An 18,855-nucleotide genomic window follows, 5' to 3' on the forward strand; every position below is an offset into this window, starting at 1 on the left:
ATAACAGCAAATGAAAATCAAAGTGAGACTGTGTTAGTTGGACCCCTGCTCCAGTACTCTGACACAGGGCTCTGGTCATAGCTGCATGGCTAAGGTGGGGAATGTGGCTTAGAGTCAGTTTCCCCTTAGGCTCAAATTTGCCAAAATCTGTCCAGTCAAGTGACCAGGCCTCCCTCTCCTCCTGTACACTTGGTAGTGGTTATTATTACAGTGCATTATGCGTCACCTTGGTGGCCTCAGAGTTGTGTGTTTAAGCCACAGATAATTTGTGAAGTGTTGGCTTAAACTCATAAGGTCACATGCTTGGAGGCACAGCAGTGACAGATTGCTGTAAATGTTCTAAACACTTGCTATAGACCAGTGACAGACAACTTGCAGACTGGCCCTGTTTGCAGGCTGCACTTTGAGTAGTACTGAGTTTGTCACTTAAAAAACAGGGGGAAATGGGTTCACTACATAAAAGTCATCAGAGATTATCCCATTTACATAGAGGACAATCGTAAAAATAGGTCACATTTTAATTTCGAGTTGCAAATGCAAGCCCTCTAGGCCTGTTGGACATGCAGTGGGTCCTGGCTCTTATATTTATAATGTTTGTTTTATAACAGGTGGTGTTAAAGATGGTCGCTGAGATTAAGAAGATTCCTGGTATTTCTCGAATTATGTATGACTTAACTTCAAAGCCCCCAGGAACTACTGAGTGGGAGTAATAAACTTCTTGTTCTGTTAAAGTCCTGTGTGCAGTTTAAATTGATTAGAAACCATCCCCAGTACTGACATGCAGTCCTGTGAAAAAGAGTTCCTGGAGCAGCTACATCACATCTGAGTTCTCTGCAGCAGAAATCGACGGCGTAAGGGCTGAGCTGGGGAGAGCTGACAGGGCCTGAAGAGCCTGTGCAGTAGAGTCAGCTCCACGGCCAGCACTCACGCAGATCCACGCCTGATCACTTGTTCTTGTGTGTACACTCACTGTTGCCAGCCGTGTCCCTGTCAGCAAGACGTGTGAAGGTGGGCGAGTGTGGGGGTGGTAATGGGCTCTGTCCCTTGCCAGTTTCTGAGAGCTGCTGGAAAACGCCGTCATTTACCAGTGCGACTTAGAGTGTGCTCCTTTTGGAGAATCTGAGTTTCCCTCTAAGTAGCCTTATTCCTACAAAGGTTGGGGGAAGGGATGAACCATCAGATGGAGGGCCAGGTGGGCCCTCCCAGCCACTGTTACAGGGAGTCGGGGCGGTAAAATGTCAGCTACCTGAAGATGGCAAGCACCAGGAATTTGTTGAAGTACTTTAGAATTTTATGCTTCACAGCCACGGGAGGAAGAAACTGAGTGGTCTCGGTGTATAATGTTTTCACGTCGTGTCCATGTAGATGCCATGTGGCTCACTGTCAGCCTGTTCACTAGTGAGGAGCTTTGTCTTCCCTGCCTCACAGTGCCAGCTCCCACAGCCTGCAGAGAGGTGTCTGTTCTCCCCAGAAGAGACCGTCTCTGGTGCAGCAGAGACAGAGTTTGAGCATCTCACGTCATGTGGCACAGGGGCAGCTCTGGGATCACAGAAGCGACTGTGCGTTCTGCAGCTTGGTTCATCTAGTGAAGGGCTGTAAAGTAAACTCTTAGACATAATCTGTAGATAGCTTTCTTGCCCACTGTTGAGAAGACTGACCCATCTTGGTCCGTGCCAAGGTGTTGCCAAACCTTGTAATGCTTCTACCAGCTGTAAGAGAAGATTCAGGAACTGGTGTAGGACTCAGTGCATTGCCACCAGTTCCTACCAGATTCTTTGTAACAGTCAAATAACACCATAAAAATAGGTACCATTAGACTAAATTCTACAGCCATCTCTCTCAATATTTTAGTTGATGTTGCTATTTAAGCACAGTACTGTGTTTTTTTTCTTTTTTTTATTGAGGTGTGAGTGCCATAATACCGTATTAGTTTCAGGTGTCCATGTTTTTCTCATACCAACTCCGTCTCAGGTTGCTGCCTCTTATTTTCAAAATATTTTGTATGAATCAGGTACAGAATTTTGTTTGGAATTCAGTGTTAGGTAAACAATTAAATTACTCGTGGCAGAAGGCTTCCCTTTCTTCTGGTTGGCCCAGAGGACAAGAAGACTGTGTTGCTGGACCAGCAAGGGAAGAGCTGCTGTCTGTTGCAACAGACACCTTTGCCCGAGACAAAGGCGTGTTTGACTTCTACAAAACTCGAAGTGTCCGTTCTCTGTCCTGATGATGAAGTGTTCGTAATGGTCTTGGAAAGAGGGTATGTTAGTGATCTGGCCTTAACAGGTTTGGAGCTACTTTAGAGCTGGGACAGGTGACTTATAAAAGGCTGATAAACATTGTTTATGTGAAGAAATTCCTCTTGTAGCAAAAGTGTCTTACGATTTTGTATTCAAGCAAATAATAGGAATCTAGGGAGAATATATATTGTGTTTTTCCCTAACGTATGTTCTGTAGAACACTGCTCCACCGAGATGGCCCACGTGAAAAGGGCTGGGTGGTCGTGGAAGTCTGGAAAGTGCTGCTCACTTGTCTTTCTACCTTGGAGATGTACAGTATACGTTATGTTCAAAGCTGTGAGGAATTTTAAGTTTAAAAACGATTGTGAGAACTTTTTTGTGTGTGTGTGAGGAAGATTGTCCCTGAGCTAACGTCTGTGCTGATCTTCCTCTGTTTCGTATGTGGGACACCGTCACAGAGCAGTGGGTCGGTCCACCCCTAGGACTCACACCTGCCAATCCCGGGTACTGAAGCAGAGTGCGAGAACCTAACCGCTATGAACTTAATGGGCCAGCCCTGTTAAAACTGTTTTTAACCTAATATTTTCCTGATAGTTGTCCACTAAACCCCTTTTTATATAATCCATCTTAATACTGGGGAAATGGTTTCTCCAAAACACACCTTGACGTGATATAGTAAAAAAATTTTTTTAAAATGGAATTCAGAAATTCCCTAATGTTTAGTGCCCTCTGTTCCTTTGCAAAGCACTTTGTGCCATACAGTATTAGTCTATAGCTTCACAGTGTTCCATCCGAGCAGCTGAGGGGAGTCATGTCCCATTTTACAGTTAAGGAAACAGGCTCACTTTGTCATGATTTCCTAATGAGTTCCAGAATTACGCATAATCCTTGGTGGATGATGACTGTGCTCTCATCACTCACCGCCTGCCTGGACGCCTGGCTGTCTAATTACCTGTATTTAGTTTCTTCTACCTTTTGGGAGGAGGAAGGCAGATGAGTGAAGATGGCATTTGTTCGTGGGATTGGCAGGCATGACAGAATTTTCGTGAACAAATAACCAGTCCCCTGGAGTGGGCCCATCCATCGTCGTCAGCTGTGTGAGAAGTAGCAGCCAGGTCATTTTGAGGGCAGGTCTTGGAGTGAGTCTGGGAGGCAGGGCCACAGTTGTCCCCGTCTCTGCTGCCCCTTCTCCCTGAGATAGCTGCGTGCATGTAGCCAAGCAGGTGCCACGAAAGCCTGCGTCCTTGCTGTGTTGACACTTCCCTCCCAATGGCCTGTTGTCCTGAAGAACTCGTCAGAGACCAAGAGAGAATGAGGGCATTCACATTAGGTAGGGGGCTGTCCATCTTCAGTGCTTCGTCCTGCTGTAGACAGCTGTCTGAACTGGTCAAGTCAGTTCTCTTTCCATATCTGTAAGATGATGCAGTCGGATTAAATTTGCAACATTAAATTCAGCCCTGAATTACCTTACAAGTAGCAATAAAAGGCATAGCGGGAGACAGAATGGAGAAATGGGATAATTTTTTTTTTTTAAGTTCTTTTAACATCGGATATGACCCAAAGGTAAACATCACAATACATTGTGAAATCAAATATTAATTACCTTTCTTTCAAAACTGGTGTAGATAGGCAAGGTTAGGCCACTTGAGAATCCTTCTGTTGTGACTATGATACTTGGTATGGAAAAGACCCACCGATGTGTTCCCGGTGGCAGTCTCTGCTATGTGTTTTTGGAAAAGTTGACAAAGAGTCTGCTTTGGCTTTGGGACTAATGAAAAGCCTCCCATAAACAGTTAGGTACAGCTGGTTGTTGACAGACCTGGAGCTGGATCCAGGCCTCCTGCTCCCCACCCTGGAGTGGTAATGCTCTGGCCCTCGTGGCACAGCTTGACGGGGAGTTCTCAGTGCGTCAGGACCATCAGGGATAAATGCACGTCCAGAGCATCAGTCATCTCCTTCCTTAACAACAGCCGAATGACCAGTTTCTGGAGATAGTACTGTCTTCCAGAACTTATCTGACTCTCATGCCCAGTGTTGTACCCGTTTTTTCCTGCCTCCTCACACTGCTCCCCACAGCCCTTCCCCATCTCCTGAACTCTCCTTGGGATGTGGTGAGGATACACCATAGCTATTACCTTAATGCATGCTTTCTTCATTGGCCCAAATTCAGAATGTGTAAGGGAACTGAGTACACGTGGGATGTCTCCACCCTTGGAAAGCCCCCCTTAGTCCTCACTGAGCCACACAGGTGATGGAGGGAACAAGGGTACCTTTCTCACCACTGTGGGGCTTTGACAGCAGTAGTGATGGCATCCTTGGCTCTTAGATTCCTGAACATTTCACTTAATGACCAGAGCCTTGGAATGCCTCCAAGAGTGCCAGAGTGCCAGCTCCCACCCTGGTCTTAGATATTGAAGAGTCCCAGGTACTCCACCCACCTCTCACCTTGTGAACATGGATGCCCATGTCACTGCCTGAGGAGTTAAGTCTGTATGACACCCAGACCCCACAGTCACATCACATAAATTAAGAATCTTGCTGGGGCGCTATCATTGACAGTTTTAAATCTCAGCTGGAGTAAATTGTTATTAACCTATCTAGTTATTGCTGAAAATCGTAGTCAAACCCGTAGGTGAAAAGAGAAGGCTGTGGATGCTGTCTTGCCAAAGATCTCAGAGCTGAATTGTTCAGAGCGAGGACCAGACTGGAACTGATTCTGCTGCTACTGTGTTTTAGGTCAGACACTCAGGCCTGTTGGGTGATTTGGGGCAGCTAACCCAGATGTTGCCCCTGTGAAAGTCTCTGCAGCAACTACATGGGCATCTCTGTTTCACCCTGCTGCTTCGTCGTCCTTTTGCTTTGCATCACAAAGGAAAAAATCTACCCCTGTGTAGCCAGCGCTTCAAATCCAACCCAAGCCAGATCACGAAGCAGACTGAGCTGTGACGGCACCCACTGGGAGATCCTTCTGGAGCCGTGTCAGTGGACATGCCCTAGACAGGAGAGAGGACCTGCCTGAGTTCCCTGACTGAGAATGTTAATTGACCCTCTAGGGCCTTTGTTCGCTGGTGCATCCTGTGGCATCTTCTCACCTTGTTAAGGGCCCCTTGATGAGTAAAATCATGAGCCTTTTTGGGAAGTTTGGGTATACTAAGCTCCCAAATCCTCTGAGTTGTTAGGGAACCTGAGCCCTGAGTAATCCATGCCTTTGGAGAATATACATGTTTGAGGTAAGTAATTTTCTGTCTCTGAATCTATTGGAACCATTGTTAAAACCACGTGATATCAAAATGAGGAAGTGAATGTAACCTTTTGAACAAGTTTTTATACAATATTTTGTTAATTGGAGTAAGTAGTTGTGAAATCACTGTAATTGTTCATGTTCTATTGAAATGTCTGTTTAGGTAATGTTGGCATAAAATAGCTTTGCTAAATTAGTGTGAAATGACTTTAATGCCTTTTGTCTTTAATGTACTTCATAAAGGAGGAAATGATGACTTTCATAATTTTTCATACAGCCTCGGTGTTTGTGAGAAAGTCAGAGAAGCAAGAGCAAGGAGGACAGACCTGCCAGGATGTGGGAATAAGAAATTGCATGCGCTGTCGGGTTTTTGGATAATAAACTGAATCTCTCTCCCTTAAGTCTGTAGGAGGCGTCAGTGTTTTGCGCATAGACATAAAATAACTGGGTAGCTTATTTAAGTGATTAGCCAAAGGGGTGTGTGTTTCAAAAGTTAAAGTCACACGCACACTAAAATTATATACACGTACTTACCTGACTTCTTACGTATTTATATTTGGTCAAATCTGTTCTCAATTTCTTAAAATATCAATTATTAGTTTGATACAAAAGTTGGATTCTTTACATTGTTTGGAACTGTGTTATCCGAGTTGATGGAATACATCAAAATAAATGTTTGTATTAGTGAGTTACCAGTGTGAAGATTAGAGGCGATAACTATGTACAGAAACTGAATTCAGGAGTTACTTTCAGGTAGCTTCATTGCTCTGGTATGTTTCCATTCAGACCCGTGACGTGGTCTGGACTTTTGCTACCTGAAAATGTATTTTGTAGTTTTATTACTGTTTTAAAACAAACAAAAAAATAGTTTTTATCTTGGACTCTCAAAAATCTGTCATTCTGCCTTTCTTAAAAATACTACTTTCATCAAAAGCTATATTTCACACCGTAGCTAATTTTGTTTTTGGTAGATTGTTAGTGAGTTATTCTAATGAGTTGTATACATTAGATACTAAGAAAAGCAGCAAGGAATCCCACTTTAACCCCACCGTTGTCGAAATACTGCGTCAAATTCTATTTAAATGCTTTTTTCATATTTCAGAATGCTATTCCTTATGCAGCTTTGTATTTCTGTTCTTTTAGACAATACGTTACCTGCCAACACATTCTTTTTTTAAAAAGTTAACACCATAGAGAAGACTATATTTAAAAAATTTCCACTTAATGTGGCTACAGTAAATAGTAAGGAACATGAGAGCCTTTTGTCAAGATTGTGTTACGATTGTGTTAGAATGATTGATATTTGCTCTAAATAAGAAAAAGGTTTCAATGGATTAAAGAAGTATTTAACTGAGTTCAAGAAAACTCCGTCTTGTGATTCTTTTGGAAAGCAACTTCTGTACGGTGTTGGGCGGTGAGGATGTAATGAATTGAACTTCTTGTTTACAGAGCTTGTTTTATTTTGGGGGAAAAAAGTACCAAGAATTATATAGATCATGACTGTTGTATGTTCAACAATCTCCTTAAATTTTTCAAGCAAACACAAAAGTAGAATTGTGCAGCCAGCACCTGTCCGTGTCCCTGTTAACTCAGATTCCAGCATCTGGGCAGCCCTTCTCCTTCATGACAGAATAGCCATGTGGCATGTAGTTGGGATTTCCCAGAAGTTGGGAATAAGTACCCAGAGATTTTTTTTTAAGATTTTTAAATTTTTCCTTTTTTCTCCCCAAAGCCCCCCGGTACATAGTTGCATATTTTTAGTTGTGGGTCCTTCTAGTTGTGGCATGTGGGACGCTGCCTCAGCATGGTGTGATGAGCAGTGCCATATCCACGCCCAGGATCCGAACTGGCGAAACCCTGGGCTACGAAGTAGAGTGCACGAACTTAACCACTCGGCCACAGGGTCGGCCCCCAGAGATTTTTAAATAAGTGAGACATCGTAGAGTATTTTTTCCTTAAGTAATTCAGTGTTTATGCTGCTGTCCTAGCCTGTTTTCTGTCAGATTTTTGCTTGAAGAGAAACTATTTATCATTGAGTAGAAAACATTTTGAAGGATTTTTACTTTTTTTTTCCCTTCTGTGGTCAGCCTTTGATGTGAATTTAGTACAGAGGTTCCCAAACTTTCTCCTTCCACAATTCCATTAGTAATTTTTTTTTATAGCTACCCTAGGTCAAAATAAGTATCTAATAGTTCCATTTACTAAGTGACAGTAATGTTCAAACAACTTAAAAAGTATTTATGTCCTAACAATGTAGTAGCTGTTTGAAAAAATATATATACATTGAACGAAAAAACTTATTTCATTCTTAAATGGCTAGAGTTAATTACCAGTGGGATGGATGCAGCTATTGGGCACTACACAACTTATCAAACATTGGAATAGATTGAACAATGCCATCCTATTTTCCTGTTCTGTGCTGATTTTTGCACAGTACTGTTTATCACAGCAGCCACTGAAAACTCAACTTTAGGACATCATTGAAAGGAATCTAGCATGATCCATTGTTGAAACTGACCCACCACAAGCTCGTAGTTCACCTTGTGTCTGTGTGAGTTTGCTGCAGGGCTTGGGGTGCCTCAGAGAACAGTTTGAGAACCATGGTGTCTGAGTATTTTGATTTTTTTTTCCTTCTCAATTTAGTTGTCTTAACTTTGAAGGATACGTCTGAAATACATCTGTGTCTTTAATATTGAACGAGTTATCTTTCTTGGTTTTGACATTTAAGAGTTGGAATATTTTGCAAAAATATAGATATTTAAAAATCTCAATGCATCTTCCTAGGCGTGGAGTAACAGATATGCCGTATATTGCATAAAGCATGCAGTCTTATGTTCCGCCTGACAGTGGGGACACGCTCTGAGAAATGCGTTCTTAGGGGATCTCATTGTTGTGCAACGTCATCGAGTGTGCTTACGCAGACCTAGACGGTGTTCTACTCACATGGCTCTCTGGTGCTAATCTTAGGGGACCCCTGTCATGTGTAGTCCATCACAGACTGAATGTTGTGGTGTGGCGTCTGCCTGTAGGTGTACAAAATGTGCCTAGATCCACTTTCCTTCACGTTGGAGCTGCTTTGTCAGGTGACTGTTGTTTCTACAGAGGCTTAAAACCATCCCATACATTTTAGACCTCTACTACAGAAGTGAAAACTTACTGTATTTACAAAATGCCAAATGTACCGTCTACACATTTGTTACTGTATTGATTTCTCTACATAAAACAAGGGGAAACAGTCTCAGCACACACACTCGAAAACCTTTCTGTGAAGTGGACAGTGACGGCCATGCCTTGAATGTGTGTGTGGAGTTTAGAGACCTCGTTCAGCACTGCTGACATTAGTTTGGGAATAAATTGAACGTGAAACTAATGGAGCACGGCTGTCTCGTATATCGCTTCACCTATGTGTGGTTTCTTTACCCTGAATCTCAGAGGAGAACCGTTGTAGAAAACGTAAAAATTTTCTGAGAAACAGGAATAAGAATCTACCATGAAATCTTAGGATTCGTAGTTCAGTTGTTGGGTGTAATGTTGGGAATGTAACTTAGAAATAGTATTTGTTTCTGATTTTGTTGATACAACATCAGCCTGAAATCTAGTAAACTTGATGATTTCTGACTCTGACTCCATGTGGCTCTGTTACCTTGGGCGAGGCACCAGCCTCCTACGTGTAACGCAAGAAGAATACTACCTGTGTGGGTCAAGGGAAAGAATGTGTGGAAATGATTGCATTACAAAAATATACTCTGTAAAATGCTGTTGTAAGCATAAGCTCTTATTTAAAACAGATGGCAGGGCAGATGAAATAGCTGATGTGGGATTCATAGCCCCATTGTGCTCCATTAGCTGGGACAATTCAGAGGAATTCACTGTATGCCAGATCTCCAAATGTTGAGGGTGGGTGGGATAACTTGCTTTCAGCCATTCAAGGCCTGTGTATGCATCTTGATGAAATTTACGGCACACGATATTAATCCCAACAGGGAACAGAGCTCAACTGGTTCTTGTCTCCTTGACTCCAACCTTGCACTTGCAAAGTACAAAAATTAGAAATTGTCCAGTTTCCTTTCTGTTCTGATTCTACTAGTGTGTATAATAATGGAACATTGTTCTCTCTACCAGTCTCATAGTTGGGGACGAAGTTTGGGACCGTAATAGATGTGGTAAATCAGCATGCAAGCAGTTGTGGAATAGAATATTCAGGTAACACTTTCCATAAAATGTTGAGGGGAGGGAAACACCTCAAGCTCACATGGTGTTCATGTGCTTTATGTCACCCCTTGGACTGGAGCCGAGTCTGGAAGCAGACTGGAGAGGTAGAAAGTGCAGAATAGTCCAGATGGGTGGAGGCCAGAAGGAACTAGAAGTGAATAAACTGACCAGCCTGGGTTTGAGGGTAGTTGGTGCAAAAGGAGGGCTGTAGAGGGCTGTGGTTCAGCCAGGGACTGCACTGTGTTGGTTGAGAGTGGGTACTGGGTGCTAGGTGAGCCCACAGAGCTGGAGAACTCTGCCCTGTGGTGGCCGTGTGAGAAGGGGGACAGCCCTTCTTGCTGCAGTAAGGTCTCTGAGCAGCACAGCCTGTCAGTCACGTGGACTTTCCCCTGCTGTTTATGTGGTTCAGGGACATGCTGTATGTTTGAGAAAAGCCTTTAGTGTGGCTTCAGAGGCTCCCTGCAGCCTAACTCTCACCCAGTGGTCTGGCTACTGCTGCCTATGCAGCCAGTGGGGTCCACCTGTGGTCTCCATGCTCCTTGCTGTTCCACTTCTCCTTTGCCCTTCACCCCTGCCTGGAGTGCCAGCGCAGGGCCCTTGTTCCCTCTGCAAACTGTTGGCTTTCAGTGCTTGTTGTGAGGACCACCTCTGAAAACGTCACAGTCCATCCTCGTGTCTGTAGAGTAAGTGTTCTCTCTAAGCTCCCACTGCGTGTGGAGGAGTCCTGTGACCATCTCTTCTATTTGTCTTATTTCTGTTTTACTTGTTTATATTTTCTTCAACCAGACTAAACTTGTCGAAGCAGGGCCAATGATTTGCTCATCTTTTAACTCGGAGCCTGGTTCATAAAATGTAAAAATGGAATGCTTTTTTAAAAAGACCTGCAAGAAGAGGACAAAGCTTACTTCAAAAGAATAAATGTCTAATTGTAGAATTCCAAGTGTCTGACGCTGAAGTGAAGAAGCTAAGCCCAGGCAGGAGACCGGGCCTGTGCCCTCCTTTCCACACTGGGACCCACCATCTGTGTGGCTTCTGCCTTTTACAGCCCTAAGTGCAGGGCTGTGTGTTTTAAATTAGTTTTTTTTTTTTAATGCTAGGCAGACAGTCTGGTTCTTTGGCAAATTCTGTTTGAATCGTAAATTAAAATATGAATGGAACATACATAGCATGCGGTTATTGGTGGTTTGCCCAGTCTTTTAATGAGGTTGGGTGGTTAAGGGCCTCCCTGTCTGGGAAGCAGAAAACCACAGAGTTCCAAGCAGTGGGGTGGTGGTGCTGACCTGAGGAGGTCTGAACGGTGCTGTGTTGCTGATGGCTGGACTTCCCTGTGGGCAGTGCAGTCTCCTGTAGAAGCTGCTCCTGTCTGGACATCTGGTGAGCACGCTCACAGAGACAAAGCAGAGTTTCAGGAGAGCGGGTTTGGCAGTTAAATCTCCGTGAGGGTTTCAATGTTGTTTTTAGCTTCTTTGCCTGTGGGGAACTCTCTTTAGTTCCACATGAAGTAGTGTTTATCTTATGAGGTTTACTTTTGAAGACTAATATGCTACTGAGTGGCCCGGTGGATGTGAGGCAGCCATAGGCTGCATTTGTTTTGTGGTTTGACGGTAGGAGAGCCAGAGAGATGTATTACCTATCATCACAATTGCTTTGAGCACTTTGTGTTTATTCGTAAGGGGAAGGTGCGTGGAAGGACATTCATCACCCCATGCACTCGAGTTCATTCCTGGCAGTAGCTGTTGGCTGAGCACCTGCTCTGTGCCTGGCACTGAGCTGGACCCCAGGGAACAAGGCTCTAGGGCTGGAGGAGCTCATGTAGTTGATCCCAGCCCTCCACACGGATATCCCGTGTGTTCTTAACGACTGCTCCTCCGTTCAAGATGTCTCTTCAGTCTGCTCCTTTCTAGTCCCAGCTTCCACCACAGTCCGGACCCTCGGCTATCTCACTGCAGTGGCAACCCAGGGGTTTTCTCTGCTCCAGCTTTCTTCCCTCTTCAAGCTCATGGACTCATAGAAAGTTCTGGTCACCTTATTCTGCTCAAAACCCATCAATAACCTCCTACATCTGTGGACTAAAGCCCAGACTACTCACATAGTTATATTCTTCCAGCTTCATCTTCTAAGACTCTCCTCCAGCCACTGCATCTGCTCAAACTTGAGGCATCTTTCTGCCCCTGCTGTGTGTCCAGGCTGTGCTCTCTTCGGCTGGTGTGGCACCGAATGCTAGGAAGCTCTAGGCCTCGCTCAGTTCTCTCCTGGAAACCTCCCTCCGCTCCTTCAAGCCAGTGACTCACTCCTCCGTTCCTGTGGCACGTGACGTGCACCTGTCTGACAGCATTTCCTCCTCTGCCTCGCTTTGCAGCTCTCTGCCTGCTTTCCATTCTCGGTTGTGAACTTTGCAGGGAGGGAGAATGAGCCTTGATTTTTGTGTCCCATTGACACCATAATAGTGCTTGTCCTGCACCAGGTGCTTGGCAAATGCCTGTCAGTGTTGAGTTCTGTGCTTTATGTGTGTTTTTAATTGCTTGCCTTTTGGTCGGTAAACTGTTTCCATAAATTACCAGTGTCAGTGCTTCAAGGGGAAGGTGGACTCATCACCCAGACTCATAGGGGTTGGGGAGGAAGGTGAAGGTGGTTTGTGCATGACGAGCAGATCAGCAGAGTGGACGTCACGTCGGGTGGGGACTTGGGTTCCTTGAGGTGGTTTCTCCAGCTTCATCGCCTCCCAGCTGGGTAACTTGGACAAGTTACTTTTAATCTTTCTGAGCCTTTTTCCTCCCTTGTAATGGGATGAAAGTATTACCTGCCTACTCAGATTGTTGTAAGGACTAAATTTTTTTTAATAAAAACTTTTATCTTAGATGTAGCCCTAGCGCAATGCTGCCGTGGAACAGTGTCTCAGCACAGGCAGTCGTTTGCACGCACCGCTGCTCTGCCCGTAGCCTGTGCTGCTCAGGAGGCTGGATTTGTTCTGTGTGACCCTACACACTTGTAGCTTCAACTGACAGGAGCAGACAAGGGTAGCCTGTTCAGGATTGGCCAGTGGCCTGAGACATGGCCTGGCATGAAGGGCTTCTCCCAGATAGAGTTGGTCATTGCTCCTGCCTTGGGAGTTTAAACTAGGGGATTCTGGAAGATTGAGTTATGTAGGAGTGTGGGAACTAAAGGTAAATGAGAGTTGGGTCCTGAGAGGCTGTGTTGGCCCTGTGCAAGGTGAGGTGTTGAGTAAGCAAGGGAAGGTAGTTAAGTCAGAACAGAAGAGATGCACAGAAAAGGCAGGGGTACTGTGGGGAGGAGGATAGGGAGAGATGGAGACAGGGGAAGAAGGAGACAGGGGGAGAGATGGAGAGTTGGAGGTAGAGATAGAGGTAGGTAGAGAGAGAGAGATGGTGGACTCAGTTCTTAGTATCTCTTAGTAGTTGTCCAGAAGGTATGAGTGGCCCTCAGCATCCTGCCACAGAAGACGGAAGAGGTGGCATCAAGAGGTGGCATTGTGTGGTGTACAGGCTTTGCTGCTCTTCCCTCCTCTCTCAGGGCTGTGACTGTCCGGCTGGCCGGGCAGGCTCACGCAGAGTCTGCAGAGTTGACGCCTGGTTTGCTTCTCCAGACGGAGTTACCGAAGCAGTTGTCTGCAATGTGATCTCCAGGTCCAGCTGCCCCAAGGACTCTGGGTGACTGGGGAGTCACGACAGGAGCATCTTTGTTCTCCCCGGGAGGCTCAACTGTGGTTGCTTGGGGCACCAGAGCTGGTAGTTCCCTGGACAGTTATGGACAGGAGCTTGGCACTAGGACTCAAGTGAGCCAGAGAGCAGGGGTCCACAGATTATACAATTTGCAGCTAAACTTAAATGATCAAAATGATGCTGCAAGTGTTGAATATTTGAGCAACAAAGGGAAAAAAAATTTAATTCAGTTTTGCCGTTTAGGCAGGGAAACTCTGGGCTAATCCATCCATCCTGGTTTAATAGTTCAGAAATAATGTTAAGGTTTGTCTGAGTCCTCTTTGCACAACAAGGGCTAAGCACTCCCCCAATCGCCAGCTCCCCTCTCCCTGCCCCACCCAGACAAAGGCATAGAACTCCTTCCCGCTTAATTTCTCATTCATCCTGGAAAAGAGTTCCTGTTCTAATTGATCCCTTTTCCTTTTCATCCAGAAGTCAGCCTTTCTCAATTGAAAATATGTCTGCAACCAGATGTCTGGAAGAAAAACCGATGTGAATTCAGTTTTTCTTTGTTTTAAACAATTATCATTTATCTTCTGGAGCCTTTTGGCTTCTAGGAAAACCACAAATCGGGTATACAAATTGGTGGGCGCAGGCTGTTGGATTTAATATAGTGTGACTTGATCCAATTATAAGTTAAGCGTAAAATGCTTCTTGATACCTCTCCATCCCTCAGCTATGCAGGCCTCATTATTCACACCCTTGGCTCCCTGTCTTTTCACCACTTGTCATCTTGATCAATGGCATAGAAATACAAACTAGTTAATCCTTTCTTGATAACTTCAGCCTATAAAGAAGTTTAGTGGGGGAGGAATAGTACTGGCCTCAAGTTTATTCAACGCTTCTCTCTAGGTCATTCTGACTTCTAGAAGGATGGGGATTGAGAAAGACCTGGAAATGCAGTTGTTTTTTATCCCAAAGGGCAACTCAAGCTCCAGTGATGGGAAGATGCCCAGCTGGTTAGAGGTGGAGCTGCGCCAAGCACTCGATCCAGGGAGCGCTAATCTCTATCAGATTGTCTGTCAGCCCCTCAGATCCCAATGGTCACCTCCCAGCCCCTACCACCATACCTGAGAGCAGGGGTCTATGCCTTGGGTCACTGAAGTATCCTTTGGGCCTCCCTGTCAAGTTTAGTTTAAGAAACCCATCCTGCTTCCTTCTTGCAAGCAGGACCAGGGGCCTTTTAGCAGGCGAGAACCATGACCTGCAAAGTCTTTAACTCAAGCTAATTTGTATGAGATCAGATAGACTAATTTTTCAATCTTTAGAGGTCTGTGGAAAGCAGAATTTAACTTTTTAAGTGTTTGAAGAAAAGATTTAATGCCTTCAAAAGCGAATTCATTTAATAATTTATTCAGTCAACATTTGCATGCCCACTCCATGCTCAAAGCGTCTCATGACATTTAAACAGAAGAGAACCATAGCATGGTTCTCCAATGCTTTGATTCTGCTTTATGTTTTAATCTGTCTCTAGATGGAGCTATGAAGGTAGTGACGTTTATTTTTTAAATTCATGCAGCTTTTTGATGAGGACCTCTGGAATCTCAGTAGTAGGCCTGGATGAGACAGGGCAGGGGTAAGGACCGTTCCCAATCCCTACGTGTCTGTGAGTCCAGGCCTCAGTGTGGGAAGGTGATGCCAGACTGCAGCAGCTGAGTGGGAACAAGGCCCAGCTGCCACAGGTGGGGCTCTGAGAGGAGCAGGGCGTTGACTGTTCAGACATGGACCGTGGATTCAGACCCAAGTGCATCACTGTGAGCTGTGTTGACCACACAGGAGCTGACGCTGTGCGTTACTGTAACTAAACACCCCTGCCGCAACTGACGACTAGTCTGCTTCCTGTCTCTGCGGATTTGCCCTTCTGGACATTTCACATAACTGGAATCACAGACTATGTTTTCACGACTGCCTTCGTTCACTTAGCATAGTGTTTTCAGGGGTCATCAGTGTTGCAGGGTGTGTTCATCCTTCATTCCTTTTTATGGCTGAATAATATTCCCTTAATTTGAATTTGTCTGATGTTTTTCTTCTACTTAGAATGGAGTTGTGGGTTCTTTTGAGGAAGATCATAGAGGTGAAGTGCCTCATGATAACACATCCAGGAGCATATGCTGTCTGTGTGACTTATCACTGGTGATCCTGACCTCGGGCACCTGGCCAAGGCTGTGTCTGCCAGGTTTCTCACTGTGAGGTTACTTTTCCTTTCCTTTCTATACCCTACTCTGAGGAAGCAGTTGGGGTAGGGGTGGGGAATGCAAGGGGGGAGTATTTACACAAATTATTTGAAGTTCTGTATAGGAGATTTGGCTCTTTTCTCCTATTCAGTCATAAATTTATATCAGTATATTTATTTTATACTTTGGATATTTTATATTTTGGGGATGTGTGATTTGTTGCTGAGTGTTCCAGCTCTTTAAGGTTGGCTCCTGTTTGTGTCTCGTTGACATGCCACCCCCACTCCCCCCAAGCCTTTTCTTTCTGGCATGATAAGATGTTCATGGCTCATCTTGTAGTATTCCCTGCTCCAGCTCTAGGATCAGCCATTGCCAAGGAGGCTGGTTTCTTTTGTTGGCGCATGCTATCTTAGAAACCAAGATCTGGATGCCTTGTGTGCTCGCTGCTACCAGGGTGTGTGTCACTGTTTCTAGGCTCTCTCAGGGGACAAAGCTAGGAAATATATGTGTGTGAATTAGCCCATGCATACATACGTGTCTGTGACTATTTTGGTATGTTTCTGTATCTAATGCTAAACATCACTCTGAAGTAAGATCAATTTTAAAGAAATACACTGTGAGATGGGCAGACACCTCAGGAGAAGTTTAGTGTTTAAACACCATAGCTTCTTAGCGCAAGACAGAACCATTGTTTTATAAATGGAAGCAGTGCCCAGGAATCCTCTGCTGATATTGATAACCTGTCCCGCATGTAACCACAAATGCACTCTCACCATCCCCACAGAAGACAGCTCCCATCACACGCGGGGCCTCGTTCTCTGGGTCCCTGGGTGGGTCCATTCTCTTCTGGTGCAAGTCCTCAGGGTCTGGTAACCGGAGGACAACAGCATATTGGTTAAATGAACTAAAGCACATCCATATGATCATTAAAATTAATGTTATGGAAAATTGCAATCATGACATATTTTTTGTATACAAAATATTATGTACTCAATGAGCCCATTATGCATATGGAAAAATTGTAAGGATATTCACCAAAATGTTATTGGGTGTGTTAACTCAGGATGCTGAGATTAGAGGGAATTCTAAATTTCTCCCTTTTTTGTTTGAATTTTCTAACACATGCTACTTGCACAGTAAGAAAAAATTCTCCCCAAAAGTAAATACTCCTCTGACAAGAAGGGTAACAGTTCTTTAATTAGACCATAAATTTGCTTAACCATTAGCTGAAGAAACCAGGAATACGCTTTTAAATTAAATAAGTGGATTAGAAGTGGTTTTCAGACCTGGGGGACTGTGGGAAAGGACAAGTCTTGTGAAAGCAAAACTTTTTGATACTTGGCAAGGGAGCGTGGCTTCCCTGAAAGCCCAAGAAGTGAAAAAAATTACAGAAAAGCAGTTGCCTAACAGGAACCCCAGCCTGTAGTCAAGACCTGATGCCCTTGTCAGCTGGGTCTTTGAAACTGTGTGCCCAGGAGCTGGAGGCCTTGTGAGGTGACATGAGCTCCATGTTTTTATCTTGTTCAAATGTCAGTCTGTAGCGAGAAGCTACACAGCGAGGGGCCTGGTTGAGAGGGAACACGAGTTACCTGCCTGTGGGACATGGCTCAGGCTGGTCCACAGAAGGTAAACAGTGGCTCTTGCAGGTGCACATGAGGAGGAATGAATGTGGGGCTTACATAATCTCATGCTTTGACATGCATTGTTTTATCTTTGTTTCCTGAGTTTTAATATTGGATCACTGTCACTAATTAACATGTGGTTAATAGTTGCCCTCACCCAGGAAGTTTATTTAGAAAAACAAGCTGTTTTCAATGGATCCAAATCAACCTAAGCCTAATTTTATTGTCCGATAAGAATTAAAGAAAAGGGAGGAAGCTTTCATAATTTCTCAAAATTATTTAAAAATGCATTAGTTTCTTTTTCATTTGGGTTTTGTATTTATGAGATTTTAAATCAATATTTAAGTGAATATATAAAAATATTTTTCTCTATCATAAATTTCAACTGAGTACTCATTAAGAACAAGTGCTGAAAAACTTGCAGATGAGTAAAAAGGGTGTTGAATAGGACTTTTAGGTCACACCTCACCTCACCACTTTGCAGTCAGTTGGGAGAATGAACAAGCCAGCAGTGACGGGAAGCAGAGCTGACCCAGTTGTCAAGGAGGCGAAGTGTGGTATTAGATATGTGGCCTCGGAGGGGCTACTTAACCTCATGTAACCCCGTGACAACTCTATGAAGTAAGTGTTGTTATTATTACCTGAAGTGTATAGACAGGGAACAGGCAGAGTGCAAAGCCCTTAGAACAGAGCCTGGGCTATAGAAAGTTCTAGATAAGAGTTAAATGCATCCACTAAAAGGAGCACTGAAGGACCATACTGTGTTTGTGACCTTGTCTGTTGTGAATCTTCCAGCCTCTGAGGAATCAAAGATGATTAATGTCAAGTTCTTTACCAGACTAGTCATTACATTCAGACCCTCAGTTGTTGATCACTCGATGGTGCACGTCCTTGGTAAACAGTCGTGAAGGGATTCCAAGCTTGGTGACTAGGACTGCGGGAGCTGTGGGTAGACTGTCCCCGTCTGTTCTCCACCTTGGCTCAACATGAGCTGGCCCTCGTGTGTAGACAAAAATGTACTTCCAAAGTGTTTTGTAACAACAGCCTAGAATTTAGGGGATTGCAGGACAAGGGTATATTCTATGAAATTAAACTTCTGGTTCCTAAAATCTGAGAAACCATTTTCTCTAGTCCACAGAACTATTTTTTCATTGAAAATTAGGAAAATAGAGGATCTAACGCTATGCTTGTCTCTTGCGTCCTTGCCCTTCCCATTGTGATTCAATGCCACCTGTATTTATCCTGGTATGCCTTTTTCTTCTCTCTCCCTATATCTGTATTTCTTTCTTTTTATTCTCAATGTCGACTTCAACTCTTTTTGTTTGGAGCTTCCTCTTACTGTGTGACAGACTCTTGGTCCGTCTCACCCTCTTATCTTAAAAAGAAATTTTTTTTAACTATAAGAATCAGACCTCATGGGAAGCCTCTTCATTTAACCCCTCCCCAGGGCAGGGCTCACTGACCCAATAGATTTAAGAAATTAGTTCTTTCCCAACCTTGTCCTTTGAATCTAACTTAGCCATCTAGGTTTCACCTAACCCAGTTTCTCCCTAAGCTACTCTGTAGTCACCCTAAAGCTCTTCCAATTACCATCTACAAAGGAACCAAGGTTTTCTGGTGCTCTATTCCTCATTCAATGTGAACATGACC

The 18,855-nt window shown here is 44.2% G+C and overlaps 1 protein-coding gene across 1 annotated transcript in view; it reads left to right on the forward strand.

The window, feature by feature from the left end:
* GMPS (guanine monophosphate synthase) overlaps positions 1-731 on the forward strand; it is a 54,865-nt gene extending 54,134 nt beyond the window's left edge. Inside the window, exon 16 of the mRNA XM_044754872.2 lies at positions 609-731. Coding sequence (XP_044610807.2) covers positions 609-710 — 102 coding nt within the window. The 3' untranslated portion in view covers positions 711-731. The remainder of the gene's footprint in view (positions 1-608) is intronic.
* The last annotated feature ends 18,124 nt before the right edge of the window (positions 732-18,855 follow it).

The sequence above is a fragment of the Equus asinus genome, chromosome 21 (assembly GCF_041296235.1).
Source record: "Equus asinus isolate D_3611 breed Donkey chromosome 21, EquAss-T2T_v2, whole genome shotgun sequence".
Lineage (NCBI taxonomy): Eukaryota > Metazoa > Chordata > Mammalia > Perissodactyla > Equidae > Equus > Equus asinus.